The sequence below is a fragment of the Dicentrarchus labrax genome, unplaced genomic scaffold, assembly GCF_905237075.1.
Source record: "Dicentrarchus labrax unplaced genomic scaffold, dlabrax2021, whole genome shotgun sequence".
NCBI classification, from domain to species: domain Eukaryota; kingdom Metazoa; phylum Chordata; class Actinopteri; family Moronidae; genus Dicentrarchus; species Dicentrarchus labrax.
The window spans coordinates 11,812,026-11,830,732 of NW_026136704.1; the positions used below are offsets into that span (position 1 = coordinate 11,812,026).

The 18,707-nt window shown below is 39.8% G+C and overlaps 1 protein-coding gene across 38 annotated transcripts in view; it reads right to left on the bottom strand.

Annotated features, from left to right (window-relative positions):
- LOC127361802 (von Willebrand factor A domain-containing protein 5A) overlaps nt 1–16,434 on the bottom strand; it is a 68,663-nt gene extending 52,229 nt beyond the window's left edge. For 8 of the 38 annotated variants that reach the window (XR_007884358.1, XR_007884357.1, XM_051396745.1 and 5 more), the window contains exons 1-14: nt 13,803–14,030; nt 13,189–13,271; nt 12,401–12,603; nt 12,089–12,311; nt 10,758–10,933; nt 10,539–10,653; nt 10,227–10,402; nt 10,055–10,143; nt 9,796–9,940; nt 9,452–9,531; nt 9,244–9,358; nt 8,952–9,110; nt 8,692–8,795; nt 8,013–8,233 (exon numbers count right to left, since the gene is read on the bottom strand). Coding sequence is in view for 34 of the 38 variants with exons in the window: in XM_051396745.1 (XP_051252705.1) it covers nt 8,013–8,233; nt 8,692–8,795; nt 8,952–9,110; nt 9,244–9,358; nt 9,452–9,531; nt 9,796–9,940; nt 10,055–10,143; nt 10,227–10,402; nt 10,539–10,653; nt 10,758–10,933; nt 12,089–12,311; nt 12,401–12,603; nt 13,189–13,234 (1,852 nt within the window). In the remaining 4 variants the exon portion in view is untranslated. Of the gene's footprint in view, nt 1–1,404; nt 1,483–3,232; nt 3,492–3,601; nt 3,726–3,954; nt 4,125–6,206; nt 6,243–6,658; nt 6,800–7,284; nt 7,354–7,584; nt 7,648–8,012; nt 8,234–8,691; nt 8,796–8,951; nt 9,111–9,243; nt 9,359–9,451; nt 9,532–9,795; nt 9,941–10,054; nt 10,144–10,226; nt 10,403–10,538; nt 10,654–10,757; nt 10,934–12,088; nt 12,312–12,400; nt 12,604–13,188; nt 13,272–13,802; nt 14,034–16,342 lie in introns of those variants that run through there. The other 30 variants (XM_051396741.1, XM_051396730.1, XM_051396727.1 and 27 more) reach the window with 18 other exon arrangements.
- Between the last annotated feature and the right edge of the window lie 2,273 nt (nt 16,435–18,707).

Sequence of the window (18,707 nt, forward strand, 5' to 3'; positions counted from 1 at the left end):
AATATAAATCAGAGTTCAAACTAAACAAATACTAACAATAATAGGCCTAATAAGACACATATTGTTATTATTTATGTTCATATTATTATATCATTATGCTACAGTTAATCTATTACATTGCATCTCTCTCCACATATTTCCTGCATCTACTGTATCAATCAATCAATCAATACATAGGTAGATTCAGAAAATTAAAAAATAGCATTTTTCTTCTGTCATATTTTAACCTTTAGATGCATGAGTGACTGGACCCTACACTCTTCCATAAGTGGGTCAAAAATGACCCGTATTAGAATCAATGGCTTTTTATGCCATTTTTGTCATTTTAGTTCAGAATAATCATTGGTATTATACTTTGTATTATATTTTGGTCCACACAAGAATGATTACACGTATGAAATATTTTCATTTTTCACTTTTTCAAAATTTTCAACATTTTGAAAAAATTTGAAAAAAATTTTGAAAACTGTCAACATTACAAAATTACACAACAGCTATAAGAGCAATGTCAACATCCATTTTGTGTGTGTGTTTGTGTGTGTGTATTTCAGATTCTAGTCAAATCCCATAACTGCCTCTTCATCCATATGTAGGACCATTTCAACTGTATACCTAGCAGCCATGACACCTTGGATGAGAAAACATAAAAGAAAGATAATGTTTTGAATGACAAGCAAACCTATTGATCAATATGTAGCTATATAAATAAATACACACAAACACAGACACACACACAGACAGTAACATACAGTAATGTTAGCTAGCTTGGTTAGGTAGCTAGTTTCACAAACAAAATAGACAAATTTGATGATAGATGATAATAACACAAACTCTTTCAAACAGTAGTCATGAATGACACGCACACACATTTCTGAGGTAAAAAATGAAGATAATACTTACATGTATCAGATCTTGCTGTGTAAAATAATCTTCTTAAGGGGTGACACTTATGATATAGTCTGTGTGGTCCACAAAATACATATTCCTGACAGTCACAGTTGATAACAATCAAAGTTTCCCATGAAATCCCAGAAGAAATTAATGCGGGTCATTTTTGACCCACTTATGGAAGCTTGGGGTAGAAATACAAAAACTACAATTTCGAAAAATGTATAAAAGGTAAGTTAAAAATTGAAATGGCATTATATCAATCACATGTTTTTTGAGGAATACCTGGAATATGAAACGACAACAACTTTTCATTACAAAGATATTGCAAGAAAACGACCTCACCGGGTCATTTTAGACCCACTTATGCATCTAAGGTTGAATATTTCACTAAAGTTCGGATGTAAATTCAAACACAAAGGCTAAGGTTACCCTAAGGTTTTCCATTGTGTTGTATCTCATATCAGTGCTTCTGCTCAGACTCTTTCAATAAACACACAGCAGCACAAAGCTTACCTCTGAGGACAGATGTGTCAGTTTTACTGCAGCTGTTGTAAATGTGGAGAGACAACTAACAGGTCTGTGTCTGTCGGAGGAAGAGCTGATCCAGATATACATTGCAAAAGTGAAAGTCACTGCTACCGGATGCGCTGGATTTCGTTACAGCCACCAGCACGATAAATTACAGTTTTTACTCTATCCACACACGCACACACATACACACACACACACACACACACACACACACACACACACACACTATACATAGTACTATTTCCCTGCCAAGATAATTTTATGTTAAGTGTCAATAAGACAAAGGTTGTAGGATGGACTAAATCTGCTTCCTTGGAATAATGACTCACCAATTCCAAGCAGCCAGACGGCTGTTCCACAGTATCTTAATCTGGGATTTCCAGTTATCCTGGCTGAATTTAGTTGTGACTCAGTTTCAGGAAAGCACATTTATTCTGTGCTGCCAGCCTTCTCCAGACCACTGGTTACTCCGATGTCAAAGTGTTTTTTACAGTTACTTCATGTTCTTGCCTATATATTTGTCTAATTTTTATTAACCTGCATTAAAATACTCCAATACCTGTACAAATTACTGTTATTATTTTAATATCAAAACACCACAGGTTGGACTGCCTGTTATTGTAAATGCAGAGAGACAACTAACAGGTCTGTGTCGGAGGAAGAGCTGATCCAGATGTGAATTTCAAAAGTGAAAGTCACTGCCACACCCACTGTGCGCTCGATTTTGTTACAAAGAGCGCCGGGCGGGTGGAGTTTGAACCTCAAAGCTTTATGTTAGGAAAACTAATGTTTTGTTTTGATTCCCAAATTCCTCCGAAGTGCTGCGAGACCTCAATATAGTGTTTGGTGAAAGGTGATAAGTTACAGTTCTTTATTATTCTATTCAGAAACACACACACACACACACACACACACACACACTACAATACAATCTCCCTGCCAAGATAATTAGTGTATTTTATGTATTTATATCATATTGAGTATTTTTGTATATTCAAAGTTGGCTGCATTACATTCAGTCAGGCAGCATAAACACATTATTACTTACATACTTAAGCATACAAGTTGTGTATTTTCATCAGCATAACACATTTTAATTGCACAAACATTTTATAGATGCAGACCATTTAGTCACATTAAAGTTTGTTCATATTCAAAAGATGTAATTTAAAAACCAGTTGAATTGCCAAGACATTTCTCTCTTGTGGTTTTAATGAAATAAACACAAACATGTTCCAATATATCTGTGTCTCTGTTGAATCTGCCAATACAGGAAAACAAAGCAGTTCTCAGAGTGTGGAGTCTGAAAACCTCTGTAGCACCATGCCACACGTGGTTTTAAGTTTGCTGAATGCAGCTGGTAAACTTTCTGCACAGACTGCCATGGTTGCTCTCCATTCGTATTGTGGCACTGTGCAGTTCGTTCTCTTCCTGCCATATCATTCATATGGTGTTACAGGGTTTCTGTGATATTTGTATAGTATTCAACAGGATTGTTATAGTTGATTCTATTGAAAAAAGCACAAAGAGAAGTTGACTCTGATCAAAGCAGAGATGCTGAATAGGGATCTTTAACCATGAATACACTGAACAGCTAATGCAGGGTTATGTCCTATTGAGATGGCTTTAGTGATGCTCTCCTGATTGTTGGATATCACAGTTATGTTGTATTCGGAAAAGTCAGGATGTTAACTGAATCTTGTTAGCTCTATTGGACACCCTAAAAGTGTATTCACTGATTTTCCTGGACACTTTGATCATCGATCAATGAACAGAGCAGGTTTAAAGTCTCAAATTAAGCCATACATGCTAGTTTTGTTCAAAGTTTAATTTCCAGTTGTTTGAGATGCAAATTGACATAAAATACATAACACATTGAATAAACTTCAAATAATCAAAAGTCAGACACAATGATTCAATGTGGATAAGATAAAGGTTGCAGGGTGGAGTAAATCTGTTTCTGAAGGAGAAGCCACTTCAATGAAAACCTCAGAGCCCCAGGACGTCTTTCTTCACGTTACAACCCAACAGAGCGTTTCCAGCTTCCACACACTCCGTCACACAAGATGCTGAAAAAACATAAAACACAAACCAAGTCATCATCAGAGCAGTCTGAATGTGGACAAACAGCACACACTGTTAAAAACAACAGATCAGCACTTATTATTGTGGTTGTTACCATTCTGAGCACGGAGCCATGACACAGCCTTCATAGCCAGAAGCTGCCACTCATCCTGAGCATCCATCTTGAAACCATGAAGCCAGATCAGAGCCAGAATGGTGGCCCACACCTCCTGGTTCACCTAATTCACCAAAGTAAAGAAATGCACATTACAGGGCAGATGCAAGGCCAAAGCTCAGTTGTAAAGATGTGACTGGCTATACTTGCTATTTGTTTTGGTCTAATTCTGTTTCCTATGTTTTATGATTTTTTCTGTTTGTGTGTGAAGCCCTGAATGAAAAATGTTACCATTTACTGCAATGTAAAAAATAATCTAGAAAGATGCACTTTTATATTTGACAATAACCCACCGATGCAAGTTTCAGGTTCTCCACCTCCTCGCTGGTCTTTCCCAGTGCAGCAGCCAGAGCTGGATCTAGCACCCAGCAGCCAGACGCCTTCTGGAGGGAGACCAACTGCAGCAGAGGGTCTCTGGGTGGCTGCTTGGGCGCAGTGCCTGCATCCCCAAATGGAGGTGTATCTAAAAAGGAAATCAAAGAAAGTGTAAATACAGAATAATTGTAGTGGATTATTATACATTTCCTCTTTCATACTGATGTGCAGATATGTTGTAGTTAAAGTTGGTGTTTTATTGCCTTTAATTGATAGTGAAAGCTGAAGATAGACAGGAAAGGGGGGCAGAGAGAAGGGATGACACGCAGCAAAGGGCTGCAGGTCGGATTCAAACCCTGGGCCGCTGCAGCAAGAAGTCAGTACGTGGTCGCCAGCTCTACCGGGTGAGCTACCTGGATGCCCCAAAGTTGGTGTTTTTCAGGTTACAGTTTTTTTCAATTGCTAACAAGCGTTTACCTAAACTTAAGATACTTTATCGAAACTCTTAACACAGCAACACACCTACCTCACACAATTAGCCAAATAGTACATTTTCTGCTCAAAACCACATTTTGTTCTTTAAACACCAACTCTACATTTCAAAATGCAAAAAACATTCTCTATATAGACAAACTCTATCAAAACACAGCAAACCTGACTCAAAATCAAATAATTCTGTCAAAACTCTAGCTCGCTTTCTTTCCAAGAGGAACGGATCAATCAATCATAGCACAACAACTTTCTAAATACAAACAGTTGATAGCGTTACAAAAACTCCATTACTTTTCATGTTTCAGCTTTACCTGCAAACAGTAGACAATGAGAAATCCATTGTTTTTTTTAAAATTCAGTTCCCTTTTACTGTAAACCACCCTAAATGTTTGGCTTGAGGGTCGAATGTGTGCATTTTTGGCAACAAACTATGCAAAAGTAAGTCATCTTTACTTTATAGAATGTACAGTAGAAAAAAATTGTAAGCGACAAAATTGCAGAAGTTAAAGCTTTACAGTATTATCAACATGAAATTGCAGCCAGTGATCAACAAATAATCCAAACTATGTGGACTTTGGTTCAAAATGTGTCAAAATACCGTCAGATACACAAACTTGACAACAAAAAAAGAGGCACAGATGGGAAAGAAACAAAAATGCACAGTCCTGTTCTAATCCATACGATCTTCAGCATTTGGCCACATGTTCTCACCCACATCACATCTAATGTCATCTCTCGCTATGCACCTTGGATAGAAACACTTTGCATGCCTTATCCACCCCTGGCAGTCTTCCTCTCCCTGGCCCTCTTCCTCTCCTTAGCCCAACTATTCGTCTTCCTTGTCCAGACATTATTCTTTCTTTCTCTCCTCATCTGTGTTGTTCTGTATTCACATGAAATAAACTCAGTCCAGAAAGTCCCCTTTATACTGCATTGTGTATGTAATTGAAAGAACTTGCACACCTGGCTATGTCTCTGATTGAGATTGGAATTAGCTGTGGTTGATCTATTTTACCCAAATTACAATAAATCAGCTATTTCTCTGTTGCAGTTTCATTGATATGTTCATTAAGAAATGCTTATCAGCTGTGTCAATATAGATTTAGAACTTGTTTTGTTGCAGAAGTAGAGGCTTTATGCAATATTTAAGGTTTTGATCATAAGGTCTTTACTTCTGACATGTTGTGTGTAAGCATTTGTAAATAACACAAAAAACATCCATAGTTTTGGTATTGGCTTGTACGTAAGGAAAAACTTAGCATTGTAGAAATGGGTTAATTGACTGCATATTCTGTGGAAACAACATGAACTGTATTAATTGTATGGTATGATCAGACCGATGTGGGGCTAACTGTGTTTAGAGTTTTGAAAATGTGACTACAGATTGGGCAAAAAGATGTTAGCAATTGAAAAAAACTGTAGTATGCAACATTATATCTTCATATTGTTTGTTGTTGCATTGTCCAATGTGTCTTCACCTTTACTATTGTTTGTTTTCCTGCACATGACATGTTTTGGTTTATACTAGTGCTTTTATTTATTGAATCTGTTAGAAACAGAAATCAAAAAATGTTTCCCAGTCTTGAATATGCAGAGAATAAATGATCTGATAAAGGCACTGGATGGAAAGTTGAAAAACCGCCAATGTTATTACAGTTCATCCTGAGGGAGACATTAATGTGCAATCCCTCCAATAGTTGTCAGCAGGTGTATCTTCACTAACCACTTTGTTACTTACCATCCAAGCTCAATGAACAAAGTGAAGACTTCCTCACTGAAAGAGAAAAGCAGAACATTACACAGAAGCAACAAGAGTAAATACAACTAACTTAACTGTAATACACAGAAAGAAACATGATTTCATGTTATCTTTAAGAATATAATAATAACATAATAAATCCACGTCAACAAACAATAACTTTTCACTTTACACCATCAGTGCATTATGGCTGGAGGCACTGAAGGAAAGGATGCTTATTCAGCATTTAACACTACCGACAATGTAATATCTGCCCCGACATGCTGTAAATAATGGACGTGGGTAGGCATGGGAAGATATAATTTCATGTCCTGATCATCCTGGCCAATGTGCGATAATATCGTATATCTTCACATCCATAAACATGGCAGCTGTGTGCATGTGTCTACTTCCTGAATCACAATCTTCACTACAACTGGATAAAGACATACTCTCTGGCTGTGGAGGCTGGCAATGAGCAGCAGCATCAGTCTGCAGAGACATCTTAAGTGGTTTTCCGGTTTTGGCACCGACCTTCGTTTTACATAATAATTTGTTTCGGCTCCCACCTGGACTACATATGATCCGAGAAACTGTTGGGAGAAGAGAATTTACAGCCTGATAAAGCTTATGCGTCTGTGCTACAGAACTCCTTTATCCAAAAGCTACAATTATTATCATTGAAAATAAACACAGAGCCATGTTGGACATTTTGGTGAAATATTCCTTCATTATGATGAACATCCCCAGTGTAGTTCACAATGCAAGAGTTGTTTCAGTGATCTGCCTGAACTATCCATGTGGTTTATTCACAAACGCACTTTAACTAGATTTTTAACTCAATCATAATGTGCTTTTATTTTTGACACACACACAGAGACAAACACATCAATAGCTCAACCTTCCTCATGTGCTGCTCAGTGCAGCTGCATATGTTCGCTATGCCAACGAGTACGAAAGCCAAAACAAGTCATACTGTACATACAGTATTTCACATTAATGCTGAAAATGTGCTGTTTTATTTTGTATCTATATGAATACACAGATGTGTTCCACTCCGACTTAGCTTTTTACTTACTGTTGAGTGAATCAGGAGCAACTGACGCCATCCCACCCATCGGCATAGGACAGGCCATCATCATCGGCCCTTTGAGATTTAAAAAAAGGACTTTGAGGTCAATACATTATATAAGAATTAGTAACCAAAAACCTATCAACTAAACTACTGGTTTCTGAATTTATTACAATGACTCACAACGAGCAGTTAAAATAATAAAATACATAAAGTATTTCACATTAATGCTGAAAATGTGCTGTTTTAATTTGTATTTATATGAATACACATATGTGTTCCACTCCCACTTAGCTTTTTACTTACTGTTGAGTGAAGAAGGAGCACAGCGCATCATGCGCTTCATAGAACAGGCCATCATCATCGGCCCTTTGAGATTTAAAAAAAGGACTTTGAGGTCAAGACATTATATGAGAATTAGTAATCAAAAACCTATCAACTAAACTACTGGTTTCTGACTTTATTACAATGACTCACAACGAGCAGTTAAAATATTAATTGTCATTTTTTTCAAATATTATTAAAATATCACAAAAGTCAAAGTTTTACACACAAACACAGGAACATGTGAACAGATGTGAACACTGTGAGTGAGGAAGACATGGTAGCTCTTATCTCCAAATCAAAGGCAACTATATCATCATCATGCTTCTCTACTCTATCATTCATGGTGAGCTATAGTGTCTCTTCAATAAGGGTGACCTTTCTCTTGTATTTTTATTGGAAACACTCACTGGGTGTTGGAACATTTCTGCGCACCAGAGGTCCTTGAACCGCCTCGCCGTCCCCTTTGTTGACAGCAATGAAGGCAGTGAAGACGCTGCTCACTCCTGATTGGACGCTGACCTCTACTACCTTCTTCTTCACTCCTTTATCTTGCTCTCCTCTTCGCTCTCTCTCCTCCATCTCCAGGGAGCGAATCAGAGTCCGAGCAGCCAGCCTGTGGACTGTCAATCTGCAGACAGGAGAGAGACATAAACACATTTGTACACTTATTTACCAATTTATGATAACCCTACTCATTATGGGTTTTCCATTCATCCATTTTCTGGACCAGTGTATCCTGTTCAGGATCATAGAGAGCTGGAGCCTGACCCAGAACACATTATTTACACAATTTAGTTTAACTTTATTTAGAGCATTATTCTATTGTTTCTGTGCATCCAAGTATTAGTTTGCTCTTGTTGATAAAATCCTCATGCTGGAAGCAGATTGATGTAAACATCAGTCTAAACCACAAATGACATGGATTAAAGCAGAGACTTAACGCCATGTACCAGTGCAGTTTGGTGTCACATGTCTCATCCCTTGCTACTGTTTGATTTGATTGTATCTAAATATTTAAATAAACTCAACATTTGTAAGGACAGGACTCAGTGCATAACAGTGCAGTCTGTCCACAACGTGTTTTACCCAGTGTCCTCTGCAGGTTTGAGACTGAAGTGGAGCTGGTTCTGAGAGGGATGACCTGCCAGGCTGTATTTCACCGTCACACAGCCCTCTGCTGCTTTTGAACTCTGAGAAAGAATTACAGAGTTAGAAACCATGTTTGATAATGTAATCACATACCTGATAAAAAAAATATACAGCTATTAGCATTATTATATATGTAGCTGAATGTTGAAAAAATCAGACCATAGAGGTATTTCACTATGAGATGGTGCTGCTCCTACCTCTCCAGTGAGCTGGGCATAAATCAGTGACCTTTGACCCTGGAAAAGTGCTGTGATTGGTGGAGAGAGGACAGTAACAGAGACTCCCTTTGGCAAATCCCACGTGACTGAGATGTCCACCACAGCTGGTTGCAGAGCAAATCGCAGCGACTGCATCACCTGATGAGTAAGAACAGTTTACAGAAACAGGTTTTACTAACTCATCTATCTGGAACTATTTCACTTTCAGACTGAATACAAATATTTAATTGCATTTTTCTATTTAAAATATTTTCCATATTAACTGTCTTACTTTGGGTTGCATCCTGTCAGTCCCTGTGATGAACTGAGCGTGACCTCCTCCTTCCTTGGCCAACCCGTTGATGAGAGCAGAGCTGGCCCCTTCCCCAATCCCAAAAGAGAAACACCTACAATACAGTAGTTTTGTTATCAACACACACACAGCACTACAGCATATTCTGGGAATTGTGTGGGTTTGTTATGTGTTTTTGTGGTTTCACCTGTGGGAACCTGAGTTCTTCTTCACCAGACTGATAACTTCTTTGGTGTTCCCCACCTCTCCATCAGTAAAGACAAACAGCTAGAGGAGAGTTTACATGTCACTCTACAGTAAATTACATAACATCACACACAGGAACATGTAGCATGTGTTCAAAGTCATCCATATAAGTTTTGGAGAGCTGTGTTAGATTGCTGTTTCAGTAACACAAGAGTAAAGAACAAGATGAACCTAAAACCAACAAACAAACCTGTTAGTTCAGGAAGAAGCTCTGCATTGATGACTGAATGGTATGATATTGTTACTGGCAAGAGATATTTGAACTGTTTAACGTGTATGTATTACTTGTCTAGGCTGATTGGGAATGCAGGGCTGACTGTAAATGTGTTTAAGAGGATTCAGGATCTCTGTTCCACCCAGATCAGCACCCATCTCTTCAACTGTCTTCAGAGCCTCCTCCATGGTCTTCTGGCTGTACTCCACACTCTTACTGTGATCAGAAACACACACATACTGTACATGAACACATCACCAATTCACTCAATCATGTACAAGCATTAATTAGTCCATTTGTTGGACTGAGTGTCACAAGGGAGTGACTTACGGAAAGATGTGTTGAAAGCTGGACCCAAAGCTGTATATGTTGAAATAGCAGCCCATTGGTAAGCTCTTCAACAGCAGCAGCAGAGTATCCTTAAGGGAAGAGAGAAAAGATAGTGAAGGCCACTGAGAGGGACACCATGAATGATTTAATAACAAATAACACATATAAATACCCTGGCACTGCCAATGCGAGTTTCTCGCCTCTTGCTGCGATCCATAGGACAATCCATACTTCCAGATCGATCCAATAAGAACACAAACTCTCCACATGAGGCAACTGAAGACATCACAGCCTGGGGGAACTCAGGGTACAGGCTCAGCATCACTACTGGATCACCCATCAGAGTGCCTGAAACACAGAGGAGAGACAGAAACATGACCACATATCTGACTTTTACCATTTATTACAACATAATGTAACTCATCAGTTGGAGTATAACAAAGGCTTTATTTGGAAAGGAACAACTCCACTAATTTGCACTCACCAGGCTTGGCAGAGGCCTGTCCTGCCTCCACCACAGCAGTGGGCTGGTGGGCATCTTTGTAATAGATCAGCAGTTCAACATCTCTGTCAAACTTGTGTCCTGCAGCCAACTTGACCTGCAGGTCACAAAATACACTTATAAATATCAATAAAGTGATATATCTTGTTGTCAGTATTGAGGAACAATCACACACAGCAGACACATTAGCACTCTACCTACCGTGGCCTGGGTTTGCTCTGGGTTGAGGTACTGGAGAGGGTCCAGGGAACAGTTGGACTCTACTTTAGAGACTGGACGAGGAGAGGACACTCGGGCAGAGAAAGACAGACTGTAGGGCACCAGAGAGGCTGGAACAGAGGTCACCTGGACACTGGCACCTTCACTACCTCCACTTCCTGCGAACAAGTTAGACCAGAGAAAGACACTTCCCTGTTGTAAGGAAAAACATGACCACCAGACACCGTTCATGACCACCAGGAGCTGAAGAAGGAAGCTAGAGCCTTCTTCAACTCCTCTAGAAGAATGCTGAGGCATTTCCAGGTTAGATGGGGTATATAATGCCCCCAACAAGTTCTAGATCTGCCCTGAGGTCTCCCTCCAGTTGGGAGATTGGATGCCCAGTGGAGGTAGTGTAATGGTGCAGTCAGACCAAAATCTACAAGCAAAATGTCCCTGCCAAAAGCACTGAGCACAGGAAATACCTTGCGTTGTGTTGTTTTTGTTCACATAATTTGCAAGACAAGTTTGCCTAGCCTGCGAACAATAAAAGTCCACAAAGTTGTTAATTATACAGTGTCTAATCAAATATTTTACTGTCGGGGCTCCCTGGGGGCTCACATGGTGGAGCTGGTGCCCTATGTGTGGCCATGGGTTCGAATCCAACCAGTGGCCCCTTGCTGTGTGTCATCCATCTCTCTCTCTCTACCCCTTTTCCTGTCTGTCTTCAGCTGCCACTATCTAATGAAGTGAAAAAGCTCCCAATATTTATTTTTAAGAAATATTCTATTCTATTGAATGACTGGAAATGTGAATATGTTAGCAATTCCAAACTAAATAAGGACAGGGACATGAGGTGCCTATCTGTAATGCCATAAACATATTTGTTTCTTAACGAAATTTAAGGTAAAGTGATTGCAGTATGTTAGAAGTATATTTTGATGTCAGGATAACGTTGTGAATCACAATTATTTTAGCCAGGACAATCGTGATATAAAATGTTCATATTGTCCCATTCCAATCAGCTTGTCATAGCTAGATCCCAAGCGATGTATATACAATGTATTACTTTTTATATTTGGCTTTATTCAATTGCAAAATATTTATAGTTTTGTAGTTATAGTTTATATACAAATAATATAAAATATCAAGCAGTTTACCTCAGTTCAAAGAGACCACAAGTGGCGTGTGTTGGAATGTGAGTCCCTGTTTGTTTGTATTGCACACATGACAATGTGTGCAACATGAATGCAGCAAGGCGAAACCTTTCCAGCCTGTAAAAGTAGTTGTGAAATGATGTGCAGTAAGTTAAAAAGTGTTGGTGGTTTTCGTACCCTGAGGTTGGTAGCGAGGGTTGAGCACAGCAGGCAGACAAAACCTCAGCCCGTCATCAGCCTGCACAGCCAGCTCAGTGACGTACTCCAGCCTGATGGAGGCGCTCTCTCCTGGAGGCAGACTGCCCACACTCAGAGAGAATATATCTGGACTCTGCTCACTCTCCTCCAATAGGAAGGCCTGCTGACCGGAGCTCAAAGCATCATCATACTCCTCACGAGCCTGGAGTACAGATGACAGAGTAACTTTCACTGTGTTTACTGTGTTTTTAAGCTCCGTTGTAGTGAGTAAGTCTTTACTGTCCAGCTCACCTCCTGTTTCTCCTTCACCTCAGCTACAATCTGTGTCTGTCCAATCGTAGCACTGAAATGACAGACAGCAGCATCTCCAGGCAGAGGGAAGACAAACACAGCCTCTAGTGGTTTGTCCTCCTTGTTCTCATAGTTCAGAGTGGAGACCACTGTAGCCACGTGGTCCCTGACCTCCAGCTCCACCCCCACGCTCTTCAGAGGAACTGACACAGAAATAGAAGAAAACAAGATAAACAGAAACTGTGTGAAAACGTTGGTACGTTTTGTAGATGACAATATTAATTAATGACTGACAATACAAAATGTTGTGTTTCTGAATGGTTAGGCTTTAGCATAAATAATTACATTGTTTATTAAAAGATATTTGGTAAAGCCCCTTCTTAACACTGTGAGGCCCTAACACACACTTTTGCATTAAATGGACTAATTTCAGTACACACAAGCCAATACGTTCACATCCACAATCATTCTTGCAGAAAAGTACAGAAATTGACAGCAACCACAAATTAATAGACTACATCAGGAAAAAATATATATATACAAGAGAATACAAGAACAGATATACACTTATTATTGCTAATGTTCAGCTTACCTATCCATCTAATCCAATTTTGTTGAAAATTTAAAAACATATCGTTACTACACGCTTATGTCGATTAGTCAATATAAGGAAATGTATAGGTCAGTCATCTGTGAGATTTTGTGGTTATGAAGAAAAGTTAGAAAATCCACTTTTTACATGAGTAAAATCCAATGTAAAAATTAAAAGTTTTCTAAGAGTTCTGTACCTGGTTCCTTATTGGCAGTGAGCAGACCGCAGCAGTTCACCATCATTCTTGTTCAGCAAGTTACAATGTTGAGGTAGTGATTGCTGTAAAAATAAAGGTGAGGGGGAAGTGAATTAATCTCATGCTTACAAGTCACAGCAAAGCAACCACTGGACATGTTATGCAACAATGCATTTTTATTTTTATTTGCTGAAATGATCCTTTTATACAAAGTTTAATAAGCTGCTTCCAAATATGATTTTCATAAGAGTAGTTATGTTGTTGTTGTTTTTTCAATAATCCCAGTATGGCAAGGTGGAGAAATCACGGCAAAAAATGACCTAACTAATGTGTCTATAATAACATAATAACAAGCTGAAATATTATTTACATTTGTTCGTGTCTTATTTAGCCAGAGATTAGAAAACAATACTGTAAATGGAGAGTCAAACTTTGCTTTGCTTTACATTGATACTGAAGAAAAATCTGTACAAAAGCACAATTCACCTGGTGTATACGAAAACATCTGTGGGTTCAACATACATCCCAACAGACCCTCTAACCTGTACACTACCGCAGGCTATACAGCCAGTAAACAAAAATAAATACATTTAAATAAACAATGCAGCCGATACCTTTGTGAATCACCTGTGTGTGCGGGACGCGTCCGGAGAGGAATAGCAAATACGGAAGTTGGCTATAAGGAGTCAACCCCAAGCCACACCTACAAGTTAAACACCTGACAGGTGGAGATCTGTTGTTAGGCAAGTCTGTCTTCCGCGGACTATTTCACTAAAGCTCTTTGCTGCGGAATGCTGCTCGGTAAGTCACGCTCACAGCTGTCGAGGGCGTGGGCTACGTGTTACTGGAAATGCGCGTGCCCGCTAATAGGAAACATCCAGAGAATGACGGGCTCTGGAAACATCCAAATGTTTTGGGTTTTTTTTTTTTTTCTCTCCAAAACTTTATTTAACTTTTCAAAAATACTTACAAGTTCTCTCAAAGGGAACATAAATTGCATTTATACAACAAAACATGTATCGTCTCTTAATTACCAAAAATAAAAGCTACAAGGCTTTGTTAAAAATTATAATAATAACAATAATAAAAATAAAAATAATAATTAAAAAAAATAGATACGATTAATAAGATTAAAACAAAAAAATAAAACAAATACAGCAAGGCAAATGCAAGATTACAAATCAAGGCATCCTCTCTACGCCCGACACTCTGCACCGCACAGCAGCCTCTATCAGCCCACGAATTCCTTCATGTTCTACCAGTAAACCCAAGGCATCGAAGTACTTGTTCAACTCCTTTTTAAAACACATCAATGAGGGTGATCGGAAACATCCAAATACACCTTAACGCCAGGTAAAGGCGCGTGGACGCTGTAGTTCAAGCCGCGCATGCGTACAACGGAGAAACAGTAGGTTACAAAAAAAACAAACAAAAAAAACTTCTTTTCTGAATTTAAATGTCAAATTCTCATTAATTATTTAGCTTTCCAGATTGAATTAGATAACTGAATTCACTGATATATACAGAAACCACATGCCAGCGCTGCCATGGCAACTTCATTCTGATTGGCTCCCATGCTTATTTAAGAACCATGATAGGCACAATTTAAAACATGTCTATCCAACAAAGAGGATAGCTCAAATGTCTTGTTATGATGAACTATTCAGTGCACAACACTTGATTCTGTATGTAGGGCTCAGAATGGGATTGAGCCCTTCAATCATATGTCAAAAAAAAAGTGCTTTATTGGTATGATTATACTTAATTACAGTGTTACAGAAGCAGGTTGCACAAGGTTTGGAATGTAAGTAAGAACTCTGAATGGTATACAGTGTATACCATTCAGTGTGTATACTATACACATTTCTACATCTACTACTCACATGCTAGTGTATAATAGTGTATTGCCATGGTTCTTATCTCTATCTTGGCTCCCAAAATTGACATGATTATGAATACGTTGACAGGGGAATTACGTTTGATCATGTTAATCAGTTAGTTTACGTTATGTTTGATCAAGCTGAATCCTGCACAGCGCAAACTTTGACTGAATCAACCACAGTCTGATTGCCTTAAACTAAGGCATTGTCGTGCACCTGGATGTCATCAGAAGATCCTGACTTTTGGCTTATGAGCCCTTTGTCTTGAGAACAAAGACGTGCAAGATCCTAACTGTCAGAAGAAACCTCAAACAGGGGGAGGGCCGAGCCAAGGTACAGAGAGAGAGAGAACATTTTCCCTATAGTGTGCATATTAAAAACAAATCCTAGTCTTGTGTACCCTGCTCTGATAATTACAAATGTGACAAGGCTGTTCCTCATTGTCAGAGTGTGATGCCAAATTGTGGCAACATTTAACCACCATTGATAAAGGCATAATTGAGGGGAAAGAAAACTTAAATCATCTCACATCATGTCACAAACCTTGTTTTAAATTTTTTATCTAAGCAAAAAATATAGTCTGCACATCCAACCCCAGTTACAGATGCAGGACAAAAAACAGCTTACAAAGGTAAAGGAGGCATACTGAAATTGGCAAGCTCCCAGAAGGAGCTTTGCCTTGCCCATAACAAATCCTACTTCGACTTTCCCATCTCCCTGAATTATTTTCAAGTATGCCACAGCACCGATGGCCTTGGTGCACTGCTTTGGTGAGCGATGTTGTTGTGTATGTACGTGGAACGTGAACCTGTTTTAGGTCTTGGAGCGAATCCCTCCACGCCTCCCATTTACTCAATTTGTCTTCTGGGAGAGGTGCGTCCCAGTCAGACAGAAGTTTTATATCATGCTGTGTCATTCGTGCTGTGTTTCCATAAACACTCCAGCCCCTACTATTGTAAAAAGGCTGCATCATCCAGCAATTTAGAAGATGGTATCTGTAGTGTTCTCGTGCAGGGTGTTGAAACTCTGACTAAACACTGAGTTAAACCGTAGCCAATGAAGACAGAGTTGTAGTAAGTTTGACCATTTACTGTCACACTCCTAAATACTGCAACATATACAGCTGTATATATGAATACACATTGCTGTCCTGTACTGTAGATACAGTTATCATGGCTAGTATATAATTGTAAATAAAAACGTTTTTAAATTAACTTATAATTTTTTATGAAATCACTGCTAATATATGTCTAATGTAAAATGCATCAACTTACGGCATTGCTTCTATGACACTTAAGAGTGGATGCGAACCGATTGTGGTTTACAGCATACAAATTTTGTCTGCCTTCCTTTCCTGCCAGTCAAGATAAACAGGAAGTAACTAAACAGTAAGTGACCAAAGAGGAAATGACTAAGCAGGATGTGACGTCGTAGCATGAAATAAGCACACAACAAAGTTATACATTTACAAATAAATTTGTTAAATTTTAAAGTAATCATTCACTTCTTGTTTACAACTAAAATGAAATATCAACAAATTATCTAAAGAAGAAATTAGAAAAAGCCTTAAAGGCTGACCTATGTGAGGTCACTAAGAACTTTGTCACTAAACATCGTCCTTGGGCAGAAGAACAGTTTCTGCAATTGGCCTCAGAAAGGTCTTTACACTGCCCTGGTCGGTTGTTTTCACTTCAACCTTTCTTACATGGCCATCCTGTCCAGGGAACGTGGCAGTGATCTTGGCCATGGGCCAGCAGTTGCGGGCAGTCTGCTTGTCCCTAAGCAGAACTAGATCTCCAACTTGAAGGTTTCTGCGTGGTACTGTCCACTTCTGTCTGGGTTGCAAGGAAGGTAAGTATTCTCGGCTCCAGCGGGTCCAGAAGTGGTTTGCAAGAGCCTGAACTTGTCTCAATTGCTTTGTGTATAAGTCCTTGTCCTTTGGTGTTTCACCTGTTCGTGGTGATGTCTTGTGAGCAGTAAGGAGACGTGGCTATCTCTAGGCAGAATTATTGGATTCTTTTCAGCAGCTGTAAGGTTAGCGTGCTTTAGTCTGCCTCCAACACAAATCAGATCATCCTCCAAAGTTGGGCTCAGTTTCTGCAAAGGGCTGCTTTTGGCTATTGGTTTGTTCGCTCGGAGGTCTGACAGTTCTTTTGCAAAAGCTGCCTTTTGTGTTGCCATGAGGATAATAGTTCTTGCTTGGGCCATTTCATTTGAAGTACGAGGTATGTCGCATCTATGTCAGCCTTTGCATTTGCTGTTTTGGTTTGAATGTTTGCAGGATCTTGCAATATGGACGAGTAATGCTACTCCCCTGACCAAGGAGGTGAAGGTAGAGAAGCGTTGAAACCGGTCAGAGGTAAGTACTGCTTCTTCCAGGCAAGTGGCACAGATTTGTACTTGCGGTCAAATTTCTGAGTCCTTCTCAGGTTCAATTACCTTGAATGTCTCTCATGTTTGTGCTTTCTCTGCTGGTGGCTGAAGCAGGAAAGAAGGCCCAGTGAACCAAGAGGTCTGTGACAGGCGGGATGCAGGTAAAGCTCTTGACGCATGGTCCGCAGGGTTTTCCTCAGTATGTACATAGTGCCATTGTTCAGGCTTTGAGGACTGATGGATACGTTGAACTCTGTTGTGTTGTGGCATCAAACTTCAGTCCTATCTCATCCTGGATGAGGTCTGCCATCTCTACAGCTAAGACGGCGGCACACAGCTCAAGCCTTGGAATTGTAGGCTCGGATGGGGGTGTTAGCTTTGCCTTGCCCATAACAAATCCTACTTCGACTTTCCCATCTCCCTGAATTATTTTCAAGTATGCCACAGCACCGATGGCCTTGGTGGAGGCATCTGAGAACACAAACAATTCTTTGTGCACTGCTTTGGTGAGCGATGTTGTTGTGTATGTACGTGGAACGTGAACCTGTTTTAGGTCTTGGAGCGAATCCCTCCACGCCTCCCATTTACTCAATTTGTCTTCTGGGAGAGGTGCGTCCCAGTCAGACGGTTCGGTGGTAAGTTCCCGCAGAAGGGCTCTTCCTTGGATCGTGACAGGTGCCAGCAGACCAAGGGGATCAAAAACATTGTTGACAGTAGAGAGGACTCCACGGCGGGTGAAAGGTTTGTTTGTGGCTGATGCAGAGTAGGTAAACGTGTCGGATGTGATCTCCCAGAGCAGACCTAAGCTCCGTTGTGTTGGTGTAGTTTCACTGCTCAGGTCTAGATCCTTGATTACTGGGGCACAGTCTTCAGGTGGGAAGGCCTCCATGACTGCCTGACTATTTGACACAAACTTGTGTAAGCGGAGGTTAGATTCAGCAAGTGAAGCCTGTGTTCGTTGGAGCAGGTCAATTGCCTCAGCTTCGGATGGTAAGGATACCAAACCATCGTCGACATAGAAGTGCCTTTCCACAAACTTGACGGTATCCACACCATGCTTCTGTGCACCTTCTCTGATGGCTCTTCGCAGCCCGTATATGGCCACCGCAGGTGATGGCTTGTTGCCAAAAACGTGAACCTTCATCCGGTACTCAATAACTTCCTTGCCGATGTCATTGTCCTTGTGCCATAAAAAACGGAAAAGGAAGTTGCGGTGATCTTCACACACCAAAAAACAATGGAACATTTGCTGGATGTCTGCCAGAA